Source organism: Periophthalmus magnuspinnatus, chromosome 7, assembly GCF_009829125.3.
Source record: "Periophthalmus magnuspinnatus isolate fPerMag1 chromosome 7, fPerMag1.2.pri, whole genome shotgun sequence".
Taxonomy (NCBI): Eukaryota; Metazoa; Chordata; class Actinopteri; order Gobiiformes; family Gobiidae; genus Periophthalmus; species Periophthalmus magnuspinnatus.
Window position 1 is genome coordinate 29,526,676 of NC_047132.1, and position 13,165 is coordinate 29,539,840.

The 13,165-nt window shown below is 41.7% G+C and overlaps 2 protein-coding genes across 2 annotated transcripts; one reads left to right on the forward strand and one right to left on the reverse strand.

The window, feature by feature from the left end:
* Positions 1–4,549: 4,549 nt before the first annotated feature.
* On the reverse strand, positions 4,550–9,296 carry fam217ba (family with sequence similarity 217 member Ba). The gene is made up of 4 exons (XM_033970114.2): positions 8,783–9,296; positions 8,607–8,703; positions 8,450–8,514; positions 4,550–7,419 (listed from the first exon to the last, which is right to left on the reverse strand). The coding sequence occupies exons 1-4, from the start codon at positions 8,887–8,889 to the stop codon at positions 6,018–6,020; spliced, it is 1,671 nt and encodes a 556-aa protein (XP_033826005.1). The 5' UTR covers positions 8,890–9,296; the 3' UTR covers positions 4,550–6,017.
* Positions 9,297–9,622: 326 nt separating this feature from the next.
* Positions 9,623–12,416, forward strand: ppp1r3da (protein phosphatase 1, regulatory subunit 3Da). The gene is made up of 2 exons (XM_033970167.2): positions 9,623–9,820; positions 11,115–12,416. Exon 2 carries the CDS (start codon positions 11,147–11,149, stop codon positions 12,062–12,064), a length of 918 nt encoding a protein of 305 aa, XP_033826058.1. The 5' UTR covers positions 9,623–9,820; positions 11,115–11,146; the 3' UTR covers positions 12,065–12,416.
* The last annotated feature ends 749 nt before the right edge of the window (positions 12,417–13,165 follow it).

The window sequence follows — 13,165 nt, forward strand, 5'->3', positions numbered from 1 at the left end:
GTACACAGGATGCTCATCTACACACATGGAAGGAATGTGCAGCAAGTGGCCACCACATTATCTTCAGCTATGGCCAAAATTGGTAACTGGCTCTAATTTTCATGTCTGGCACTAAACAGTCGGTATGTAGTTTACCAAAACAAACAAAATGAAAGACATGCCGAACATCTTTGTAAAAGGAGTAAAAATAAATATTGTAACAGAGTCAAAGTACCTAGAGGTTTATTTGGACCAGAATTTGTCTTTCAAAAAGCATCTAAAAAAGTACACAACTTAATCAGATACAATATCTCTTCCCTAAGACACACGAGGAACATATCTTGACAATTTTGACAGTCAAGGCGTCTTGCAAATATTTCAATGCTGTGGTTATTCCACATATGACCTACTGTTTATCCTCCTAGTCTCAGGCCAAAACTCTCAGATCCACCTATAATCAGGTTGTTTTTACTGTGTGTTCACCTGCTCAGAGACTGCAGTTAAAAGTAGCAGTAGCTGAATCTGGTACAAATCACTTTTTTTTTGTAAGATTAATGAATTTGTACATGGTCCCTGACAAATAAAGAATAAGGAAAGAAACAAAAAAGAGAACACAAAAAAGAAAAAGAACACAAATATTGTCAATGTAATAAGAAATTGTAAAAAGAACACATTGTAATATTTTTAACATTTTAATTTGAGACATTTGAACTTGTCTTGCCATTTGACCTCTCCTGCCCCTCGCTGGACTCTCACAAATAGATTATACAAATAGAAAGTCCTGTTTTATTCCTGCAGCTCAGTTGGTTTGAAGTGTTTACTCAGTGGTTGGTGGTTTGAATTCCCGCTCTCGACATAAACATCACTGGTTGAGCGGTCAAATCCACTGCCCCACAGGTTGGCGGTGCGACTCCAGCTCCCCGAGATGAATGCTGTTGTTGTGTCGTTGGGCAAGACACTTAACCCACCTCGCCCCCAGTGTCTGTGTACACTGCTATATGAATGTGTGTGTGATTGTGTGTGTGAATGTGTGTGTGGTTCCTTGATGTAAAGAGCTTTGAGCGTCTTGAACGTGCTGTTTAAAAATGTGACCATGTGTGACCGTACAAATTTGCCATGTCAAAAAATTCTAATAAATGACTTAATATGTCTCCAGTGCTAGTTTTATAATTATGTAACTGTCTCATTTTAAATAATATCTTTTTTTTTACAATTATAGTGGTATTGTTCTCACGAAATACAGCTGTCATGTCGCAGAACATCAAACCGGCACATAATATAATAAGAATACGATCATTATTTAATTTGGCTTGTATCTTAAATCCTTAACCCCAGAGCGCCCCCTGGTGCATAGATGTCAGATGAGCTCCTCCTGGTTTTTGTGTAACTGTCTTTTTAAATATGTCATTTTTCATGTCACACCTCAGGACACTCTTTGGATAAGGATAAGGGTTTAAGGTACAAGCCAAATTAAATAATGATCGTATTCTTATTTTTGTCAAAGTAGAGATAAAGGTGTAGTTTTATTAAATAATGTAAAAATGGTTCCCTTTATCCCAACGCCTTTATGGACTGTCTCTGACACATGACTCTTTCGGGAATGTTTTGAAGAAAAGTGTAACTGCAGGACACCACAAACACGACTTCATTCTAAAACTATATGTACTTTATGGGATACATATTTGTGCACAACTGAGTTAAATTTTTGAAGAAGAAAAATGTTATTTAGAAATAAATTTAACGTAATAACGCCAAAAATGGACATCACGTCAACTCGCCATATCCCACTGTTCTATATGAGTAAAGCTGGTGTGTCCCAATCATTTTGTGACTTTTTGGTTGATATGTGAGCAGCACTGATGGCTGTAACCTTCTAAAGATGACATGACCTACAGGACGCAGTGCAGTGTGCGCCTTATTAACATTCATTTTGTAATCAGAGAAATTTCCAGTGGAGCCAGTCAAAATGGCCTGTTCACCATTTCTCGAAAATGAGAATCAATTAGACTTTGAAGTAGGAATTTAATATCAGATCCATGTAAAGCGACGTGTGCGTGTGCGAGACATACCCAGGGGCGGATCATCATCATTTCCATTCCGAGCTAAGCAGAGTCATGCAGCATAAGTTTTAAGTTGGATAAAGACAGAAAACAGAAGAGTTTATACAAGTATAAACAAGGCTGAGCCACTGCTGGTTCATCACAAACACGAGCACTGAAACATACGCTTTAAATGAACATGATGTCTTTGTGCAGGAGCAGAACAAGCTCAGGTCGATTTCACACGTGGTAGTGGCTCAGTGGAGCGCCCCCCAGAGGCACTGGATTTAGTTCTGTTTACTTTACTTTTGGGTGATTGGGGTTATTCACAAACACCACGCATCATTCACCCAAACACCATGAGCCACGTAAGGGTCCATCAGCTGAACAAAGAACTTATTTCTATGACAACAGGCTTCAAGCGACAGAGCCCAGTGAAAACACCTCACTTCACCTGTATGTGGTGGTCTTTTCTTTCACCTGTGGCTAAATACACTGTGAGGACTGTACACGCTGGTGGTGGAGGAGAAAAAGATTTTGGGACAACACAGATTCGGGCTCACCTGCGCAGACAGACCCGTGCTCACCTGCACAGACAGACCTGGGCTCACCTGCGCAGACAGACCCGTGCTCACCTGCACAGACAGACCTGGGCTCACCTGCGCAGACAAACCTGAGCTCACCTGCGCAGACAGACCTGGGCTCACTTCACAGGGGGGCTCTCATAACATGACTGATAAGGTAACTCATGCGACAGACGTGCACCATGTGTGGCCAAAAAAATGAATAAATAATAAAAAATAAACAAACTTGTAACCAAATAAGTAAATAACACTCTGTGTTGCACGCTGGGGTGCAATGGCAAAGTTCTAAGCCTGAATGTCTTCAGCTGAAGCTGTGAGTTTTATTTGGGTGAATGAGCATCACTGGACACAGGTGAAATCTATTACTTATGGAGCAAGGCTGGGCAGGTGGGAGCTCTTGGTTTTGTCTGGGGCTGGAGCAGCACTTTGTCAGATAGCTCTGATTTGACAGACAGTTGCTCTTTTCCTGCTGACTAAAAGCACTGAAACCTCAGTGTAATGTCTTCTCTTAATGGGCTTCATCACAGAAGGAGGAAGGAGAATCTAATCTTTGCTTTTTGTCCAGAAACCATTATTGCATCTTTACTTTTCTTTATAGAGGGTCAGATTGATTTTACTGTATATTGTGTATGTTTCTTTAAGTGTACACAGGGTGAGTACAAACATACAGTTTTTGGTTAATAAAGAATTATTATTATTATTATACATAACACAAGCCACGTAGGATTGGCCCTGGGTAGAACATGGATGGGAGGCTTCTGGGAACATCGGGGCTGAAAGTTTTATTTTGGAATGAGACTGGGGTCTTTACCTCTACACAGGACTTCAGTGCCACCAAGTGGACACAGCTGTAGCATCAAAAGTCCTTTTCTTTTAAAGTGTGAGTGAAGGTGAATGTCTTTGTCCATTTAGATCTAATAGAAAATCAAAGTGTCATTAGTATTCTGGCATTTCCACAGAGCAAAGCCATGTGAAGTGCACTCGTAAAAACTCTCTGTTAAAATGGTTACTATGACAACAGATGTGAGCACTGCCATACTTCAGAGGGCAGTGGGTACAAATCAGCCTATTATTGGCAATCAAAAATTAAAATCATTAGGAAATAAAATCAAACCTGACCTTTTCAAACAACATTAGCTGTATTTATGGTCCATGGGGCACATAATCCATCTGAAACAAAGACACTGAATCTTCACTTATGGACTCAAAGGATTTGGACATGACACACTAGAACAATACAAGTGTTTTGATATATCTGACAGCCACAATCCTTTCTTAGTCATAATACATTTTTTAAATTTACAGATGCTACTAACAATGAGGCTTTTAACAATTGCCCTCTTTGCGACGTAAAGCTCATCTGACTAAAATAAAGTAACTACGGTGACACAGTTTCTGAGGCGGTTGTTCCTAATTGAGTCGCTTCCTCCACTTCCCACGGAGGAGCACAGAAATGTCTTTCAAGTTTGGCGGCCTCCCTCAAGGTGACTTTGAAGATAAAGATGGTATGGCGATGTCAAAAGATCTTCTACGCAGGATTAGCGGGAGCGTGTCCAAGTTGAAAGTGCATGACATGATGTGTTAAGTCGGAGATAGATGGCTCTATTTCCCCTGAAGTTTAGTTCTGCTGGAAAAAAGGTCATACATCAGTAGGACAGCTGTACAATTATGCAGCTCCCAATAATCAAACCTCACCCTGTCTACCACCTTATCCAAACACTGTTAAATTAACTTGTTCAGAGGATAACACTGTTCTTTCAACACTTATGGCAGACTACACTTTTTTATGAGTAGGCGTCAAAAGATGGTTCCTATTTACCTTTGATTCCTGGCAAAGTTTGGTTAAGAGAAATTTGAGATAATTCCCTTCTAGTCTCTTTAGCTCATCCATCTTGAACAGTTTGTCTCAGTTCCATGTCAGTCAGCCAACACAAACCGATGACTCTTACACATTTTACAACATTTATTTGGATGTTTTCATAAATCAAGTGGTACAGCACGAGAAAATGTTCAAGACGCTCCAATGTAAACACAAGTGTCTTATAAGACGTCAAGTATGCAGTGGAAAATGGAGGTGATCGAACATCATCTGTGGTGGCACCCAAAGGTGACGTGTGACGGCTCATTCAGTCAATCGATGGTACAGCTGAGAACATAATACATACATTCATTTTCACAATACATTAACATCTTAAGTGTGCAATGATACAAACAAAATAAGTGACAAAATGATCGATACAAGTCAACCACGACAATTTTCATAAATATAACTATGATATATAAAAATTGGAAAAATATGCATTTACATTTGTAGCAAACATTACACGATTTTCAATAAATAGAAAGAGATCGACTGTAGGCAAAATACAGTATCAGAGACTACAATTCAAGCTGTTCAAAGATGAAAAGCCCTTGTAACAAAAACTGTAAAACTGACCATTTCACTGGAACTTTTGAAAATCATTACATAACTGCAGCAAATGAGCATTTACTGCGCCTCATTTTTGAAATTTATGTTAAAGCGCGAGGTCCCAAAGAAAGTAGAGCAACATCAAATAATGTACATCTTAACACACACATTCCCACATTCAAAACTCCACTAAAACAGCTACAGTTGCTTTGGATGATGAGTGAAATGCTGTTACTACGTTGAATGCAACAATTAGGTACTTACGCTGAAAGTAGTTATAGCAGTAGAAGTATTGAATCTTATTAGTACATTAGTTCAATAGTACATACATTAGTAGCATACACAGAGAGAAGACTGAGCAGAAGCGCTGTACTCTGGGTTTGATGTTTCCTGTACATGACCCGTTAACTTAACTATTGTAAGTGAAAGTTTTATGATGTTATTTCTGGGTTATTACTATAGCTGCTTATCCTTTGTTAGTTGTGACCTTTAAAAGGCAGTGGACTCTACTGACTGGTTTAGACTGCTGTACAACAGTTATAATGTGTTAGTATCATACAGATTACACAAAAAGCAAGCATAGTTTCAAGCTGTAGCGAGTAAACTCTTTGTGAGTGCTATAGGCATGGGAAGACTTATGCATTATTATTATTACCACTAATGTCAGGCACAAACCCTATAGTTATCACTAACCTTCACAATATGGCAAAGCCCCTACTACTGTCTAGTTATAATAGTGCATTACTTAAGCTTTGCTCAACCTATTACCTAAAGTAAAATATTAAAATGAAAAAACAAGGATCGAACAAGATTTGTAGAAAGACTATTACTGTAGTAACAGTTAAAAACATAAGAGGAAAAAAAATGAATCCTGCAACCTATAGTTATTTTATTGGAATAATATGTGTTCTTTACCATAAAGTGACCAAAACAGTCCTATTTGTCTTAACATAGGTGTAAAAGTGCTGCCATCCCAAGCCTATAGAGCACTATAAACCAAAGAGATTACTTTGAGACAAAGTGCACATTTTTAGTTTTGCCATTATTTTTACTACTTAGAGGTGCTTTGGAGGACTGTGGCTCTTTAGCCGCTCTTTTTATGGCAGTTTTGGTGGGCTGACCCCCTGCCTCTCCTCTCTGCCAGTCCTTCTCTGCCTTCTTTACAGTGAGGGCCTCTCTCTTACTGGCAGCTAAAGCATGTTTCTCAGCACTTGTGGCTTTAAACCCAGCAGGCTCCTTCTTCACATCCGTCTCAGAGTTGGCCCGCACACGGCTCCTCCTCACAGGTGCCCTCTTATCAGTGTCACCATCTTGGGATGGTTTCCGTGCATTGCCGGCTGCCTGCATGTGTTTGAGATGACTCTTTGCTGCAGACGGGCTGACAGGAGTTTGAGGTCCCCCAGGACTTCTGCCTTCAGTGGAGTTAGTGCGTGTCTCACTGCTGCTCCTCTTGATGGGCGCCCCAGGTCTGGCTTTTCTCTCCATTAAGGGGCTGAGTCTGGAGTGCCGCTGGTAGACGTAGGCGGAGCAGCTACCATTACACAGAGGATATCGGATATGGCAATGCGGGCACACGGGGAACCGCGACGCCGTGGCAGGAGATGGCGGGTTGTTGACAGGAGTGAATGGGAATCCTCTCTGGTTTTGACGGACGCCTTTGGGGGAGTTTAGTCGGGATGAAGGGGCAGTGTGGGGTCTGGGCGGGTGAGCCAGAGTAGCAGAGGGAAACCCCTGAGGTCTCTGTTTTGTCCCGGGAGGACGATTGCTTTCCACTTGAACTGTTTGGATTTGATGCCACTCGAGTTGCAGCAGCCTCTCTAGATACTTCTCTAAAGGACCCACAGGTTTAGGCCGAGGTGCACCGCGACCTTCTGTGTGAAGGAAGACTGCGAGTTGTCTTAAGCTCCAGCTGTTAAATGGAGGAGGCAGGAAATCTGGGTAGCTGTAGCTTGTTTTTTCATTGTCATCCTCTTCGTCATCTGTTTCAGTCCCTCTTGGTCCGGGGAAGTCTGGAGGTAAATCAAGGGTGTTGATTACTTCAGCGCGGAGATTGAGATGAGGAGGGGTGCAGGGGGTGCAGGGGGACGGCAGTATTGGGAGCCTTTCTGAATCAGAGAGATCACTGGCGCTGTCTGTGTCGTCCTCCTTCTGGTTGTAATGACGCTGTAGGGCCTCTGGAGTGGGGACAGGAGAGTGAGTTAGGGGGTGTGCTGGCATCTGACGTAGGCCTGGAGAAATTGGTGAGAGGGGCAAGGACAGGGCACGTCGATTCTTCCCCATGGCCCCACATTTCTGGTTCATATCGATGCTGCATTGGGACAAACGCTGGATTTCTTGCTTTTCTTCTTTTCTGTGAGAAGACGAGTGCTTTCGGAGTTGTGGTCTTATAACTCCTTCATCTTCAGGGCTATGAGGAGAAGAAGAGCATTACCATTACAAGACAGACTACAGGTCCAATAAAAGAGGTCATGGGGTATCCCTGAACAATGTAGCATATATCATTGACACACATGGCTGAACATGCTTTTTAGATTTTTAAAGAGCCCATATTATGCTATTTTCTTGTCTATGTTATAATGCACATGTGTCAAACTCAAGGCCCGGGGGTCAAATGTGGCCCTCCACATCATTTTATGAGGCCCTCGACAGGGTAAATTAAAAGGTATGATGGTCTTAAAATGTCGTTTTATCAGGAGATACAGTTACACAGCCACATTTTTACATCTAGGCGAATGTATATGCAGTATTTATAACTTGAATAAGTAATAAATACAGAAACAGTTAATTAACAAGTTAAAAAGTAGTTTGATTTATTTTACATCTGGCCCTTTGAGAGCAGCCATTTTGCTGATGTGGCCCTTGATGTGTCTTTGACACCCCTGTTATAATGTTTCCTAATCAAAAACATACCTGGTGTTGCGTGTTGTTTAATTTGCTCATGTTACCCTGCATATTTAAGCTGAGTTCTCAGAAAACACGCCTTGTGATGCCATGTGGTAATACAGAAACTGCTCCACCTTGTTGTTTAACTCCATACACCTTCAGTAGAATCATTTGGATTTGCAAATCTCTACTGAGCTGAAAGGTAAAAGGAGCTTTTAACTTCAAAACTATAGCTTTATAGGATCACAAAGTGGAACAGACCATTTTGCGCTCTGGGGATGTACACAGACTAACAATAAAGTGTTACTCGAACATGTGTAAATCAAACCAAACACAACTCTGGGTATGTTTTTGATGAGGTAACAATGACTTAAAGCCCACAAGAGTTAATATATACCTTTATACCTACATCATAATACCTTTAACTATGTATTACATGCAAGAGAATTCACTGACACAGGTTCCTGGGATGTTGTGATGTTGTATTTATTGTAATTATCCTATTAGGCAGGCCTTGTAAAGTAGTAATAGACCTCCTAAAGTGCGTAAAGTACCTTGACAGCTTGCTCGTGTTCTTTGAGGCTCCAGACTTGAGCCTCACACCCTTGGAGTGTACAGTCTGTAAAACAATTATGTGGAAAATTAGCTCTCCTTTTACAGTAACAGTATAACCTAATGGGGGCCTTCAATTACGCACTCGAAATAAAGTACCTTTTGCACTGGAGCAGCTGCGTCCTTTTCCTGACCAGGTCCTGGGAGGCCGTTTTTCACTGTCGCTGCTTTCTTCACCTTGTTGCCTTTCTTTGAACTGTTGATACGGGACCATACACCATCAGAAACACATGATATTAACACAAGGCACGATGTAACGCTACTTCTTCACTTACCTGGTCACTGGCCCCGCATTTTCAGTGTTTTTCACCCGGATTTTGTCTTTGGAAACAGCGCGTTTGAGCGTCGTGCCTGCTGTGCGCTCCTGCATGATGGGGCCCATGATGCAGGTCGCCAGCTTGGATGTTGTTGCGGAATCCAGCACAAATGAAAGGGACTGTAGCTAAAGAACCCAACCTACATCTCGGATCAGATGCTCTATTCTCATAATTAGGCTAACCACAACCATTTCCCCTAAAGTGCTGCAATGCATCACGCGCAGATACGGAGTCAGGTGGATCCCCCGCTGCAGGATGGATGGATGGATGGATAGACGCGTTTCTCCGCTCAGTCGCTTCTCTCTCGCTTCTTCCACGCCTCTCTTTTAGTCTCGTGTGAAAGCAGCAGTTTCAGTTAATTGGACACCAAACACCAAACCTGTAAGATCCCTCCCGGTGACATCCTGCGCGCGATTAAAAATGCACGACAGGGAGCAGCAAACCGCGCGTACGCTTTGTTTGGCCCTCTATCAGACAGTTTTGTTTACCTGCAGCTGAGTGGCTGACTGCTGGGCGCACGACAGCAACTAAGAATCATGGGAGTTGTAGTCAGGATAAAAAGACATTTACGCACGGCTGCAACACGTCGACGCACCAGGAGGACGTTGTTACAGACTTTCCCCCCGCCAAATATTAACACGATAACTATAAAAAGCAAACGTTTCCAGGGATTTCCAAAAAGCGCGCAGGAAAGTGAGTCCCCCTCCAAAACTCCTCAAATTCCCATGTCGCTCTTGTCAACCCCAGTTCCGCGTTTGCCTCTCCACAACCAGTGTCCATTTTTGCAGATGTATAACTCAACATACTTAGAACATGAATGCGTTTCCTGTGCACACGTGTCTTATGAATCAAGTGACGTGAGCGCACATATCGTTGGACGCACGGTGGCGCACGGAGACGCACTGCACACAGACATATACAATACAACTTGTTTAAATGGAGGAGCTCAGAGTGTACCTTTGACTTGGATGATACTGTGGCGTGATCACATTGCGGGTGAGACTTGCTTACTTGGTGCTCATTGATCATTTTCGTGTTCAAACGCTGATGCTGAGTGTTTGAACAGATATAGACTGTATATGCAACCTGGCACGTACTGGCCTGAAGAGTGCACGCCCACCTTTTGTGCTTTCACTATCTTAAATGCATTAGTGGTCTAACTGTTCACTGCAGTTCTATAATCTGTGGACAATATACAAATGTAATATACTGCATACTTTCTTACCAAGGTGCAAAATGTTCTGTTTTCCATGCAGCAGTGGCCATATATGACACTAAGGGAAGATAACAGCTATGTTCTGGTCATTTTGGTTATCTGTTTGGTAATCTGCCATCTCATCTGAAGCCTGTGTAACCCCCACTCACCTTTTTCCACTTTGCTTTAAACTTCTTAATGTGTAAACCTCACTCTGTAACATCCACTTTTCTAGTAGTACTATATACTAAGACTAAGACTGCATTAGACTCTACAGGACTCTACAAAACTGCATCAGACTCTACAAGACTCTACAAGGCTGCATCAGACTCTGCAAGACTCTGCAAGACTCTACAAGACTCTACAAGACTCCTCAAGACTCTACAAACTGCATCAGACTCTACAAGACTGCATCAGACTCTACATGACTCTACAAGACTCCACAAAACTACATCAGATTCTACGAGACTGCATCAGACTCTACGAGACTGCATCAGACTCTACGAGACTGCATCAGACTCTACGAGACTGCATCAGACTCTACGAGACTGCATCAGACTCTACGAGACTGCATCAGACTCTACGAGACTGCATCAGACTCTACGAGACTGCATCAGACTCTACGAGACTGCATCAGACTCTACGAGACTGCATCAGACTCTACGAGACTGCATCAGACTCTACATGACTCTACAAGACTCCTCAAGACTCTACAAAACTGCATCAGACTCTACAAAACTGCATCAGACTCTACAAAACTGCATCAGACTCCATCAGACTCCATCAGACTCCATCAGACTCCATTAGACTCCATCAGACTCTACCAGACTCTACCAGACTCTACCAGACTCTACAAGACTCTGCACCAGACTGCTTCAGACATCACTACTCACTTAACTCTGCTTTGAATTTTGCTGGACGCTGCCTTTAACACGACTGTATCGCTGTAACTGACAATAAATATCTACAGAACGATCCCCATGCCTCTGCACTTGTTCTGCATGCAACAGAACAGAAACAACACATCATTACTAAAACCTATACATTATATTTATTACAGTTTAGTTGTATTAATATATTTTTTATGTCTTACAGGTGAGAAACACACCAGCATCTGACAGTCTACGATGCATAAAGACTGGTTTATTGGGCACCAAAGAATCTCCCCTTCAGAATCAGAGCAGCAGGAGTTGTCCAGTTCCTCCAGCTCTGCCCCCAGACCCAGCATGACGATCAACTTGACTCAGATGCTACGTGCAGAAAAAGCCAATGCGGAGAGGCCACCGGTGCCAATACGCCCCCCCAGCCGAACCACAGTGCCAAGGAAACATGACCCCCACCTCAGCCTTTCCTGCGAGCCCACGCCAAAACCTATCATCCGCCGATCGCACTCGTTGCCTCCCTCCTCTGAGAAGAAGGCACAGTGTAAAAATGTAGGAGTGAGGTTTGTTGACTCTTTGGGGCTTGATTTGGAAGATGTTCGACTTTTTAAAAAGGGCGATGATCCCTCTGTACCCCCTCATGTTACTTTCCGGTTACTTATGGGAGCTGAGTTGGCAGATGGGAAGCATTTAGAAATCTCCTTACCGTATTTAAAACCAGTGTTTGATCAGCAACCGGGGGATGCGCCACATTTTCTCCAATGCCTAGAACAGCAGAAAGTCTGTTTAGAGAGAGTTATGTGTTTTGAACTCGGCATTATTGGGGTTGCCCAGGTTCTCAACTTACACTTTGAGAAAGAAGTTATTGCTCGCTATTCATTTACTGAGTGGAAAAGCAGCACTGAAACTCAGGCGACTTGGGTGTCATCTGTCACCAAAATGTTGGAGGGAGGGGGGCAGTTGAGTTGCGACACATTTCGATTCCACTTGCCTGTTCCTCCTTTCCTTCAGCCTGGTGCTGTGTTGGAGTTTGCCATCCGATACAAAGTCTGCGGGCGTGAATACTGGGACAATAATAACGGGAAGAATTACAAGTTAGTTTGTGAGAATTATAAACTGTCAGTGCCGCGAGAGTGTGAGGATAGCATGGTGCACTTCATTTAAGACGCTGATTGAAGTAACAAAACAAAAAAAGCACTATCTTAGCGCACTTTAAGGTCTAAAATGAAATGACTGTTCCCTTCAATTTTTTTTATAATTGAATTGTAGCACATGATTATTATGCCTTCATTTGTTCTATGTTTTTATATTGCTGCCATTTTGCACTAAATGTGATGAGCCACTACCCTACCCAACTTACTTTCTCACCAAAAGGGCACTGAACACTCAAAGCGAACTCAATTTTGTATGCAATAATTGAATCTTTGGCGCTCAAAGCACATTTAAACGTGTTATTATGCCGAATACCTTGTTATTCATGTTCACATTTGCTTAAAATAAAACTTAATAGCACATTACAGGTTGTGTCTTGATTCTGTTCATGCTTTCTTTTCTTGCAAATTAAAAGCTTTCCACGTTGCTTGTCTCTCCAGTGCATGTACTACTGCCTATAATGAATCGTATTAATCACTTGAAACAGCCTTCAGTCTCCAGCAAATCTCAGCAGAATGATAATGCTAACCCAGCACCATAGACTCTATAATAGTCTATGTCGCACAGTGATGTGATGTTCATGAATGAGTTGTTATTTTTGGAGCGGTTCCTTAATGTGAACGGTTGGAGCTGGAGCTTATTTTTTTTAAAATAACCTAATCGATTTCTTTCTAATTTGTATGCATTTTTACACTGATTAATGCTGAACCAACATAAAACTCAGAACAGAAGCAGAGCAGGCAACAAGAGTGAGAGTTTTGTGCATGAAAAAAATCTGATTTGGCAACATGATAACAGCTGATTATTATTATTATTATTATTATTATTATTATTATAGTGAGACGTTTTATTTAGATTTTGAATATTTTAAACACACTCCCAGTCTCAGTTTGAACCATTTAATCCTAGACTTTTCTCTGTAATTTCTCTAATAGTTTGAAGATAAAATGAGTTCTCACATTGGCTTATGGTCATATAAATAAATAAATAAATACATAAATGCATAAATAAAAAAAAAAAAAAAATTAATACATTTTAAAAAAGGCTCTTTTACTTGAACTAATCCCAAAAGATTCGGATCCCATGAAAGAGCCGTCCCATCTCCAGTTGTTG

Coding starts and splice junctions, on each gene's coding strand:
- fam217ba (XM_033970114.2), bottom strand. CDS start 8,889: ATGGGCCCCATCATGCAGGAGCGCACAGCAGGCACGACGCTCAAACGC. Junction 8,704..8,782: donor AATGCGGGGCCAGTGACCAG/GTAAGTGAAGAA, acceptor CCGTATCAACAG/TTCAAAGAAAGGCAACAAGG. Junction 8,515..8,606: donor CAGCTGCTCCAGTGCAAAAG/GTACTTTATTTC, acceptor ATTGTTTTACAG/ACTGTACACTCCAAGGGTGT.
- ppp1r3da (XM_033970167.2), top strand. CDS start 11,147: ATGCATAAAGACTGGTTTATTGGGCACCAAAGAATCTCCCCTTCAGAA.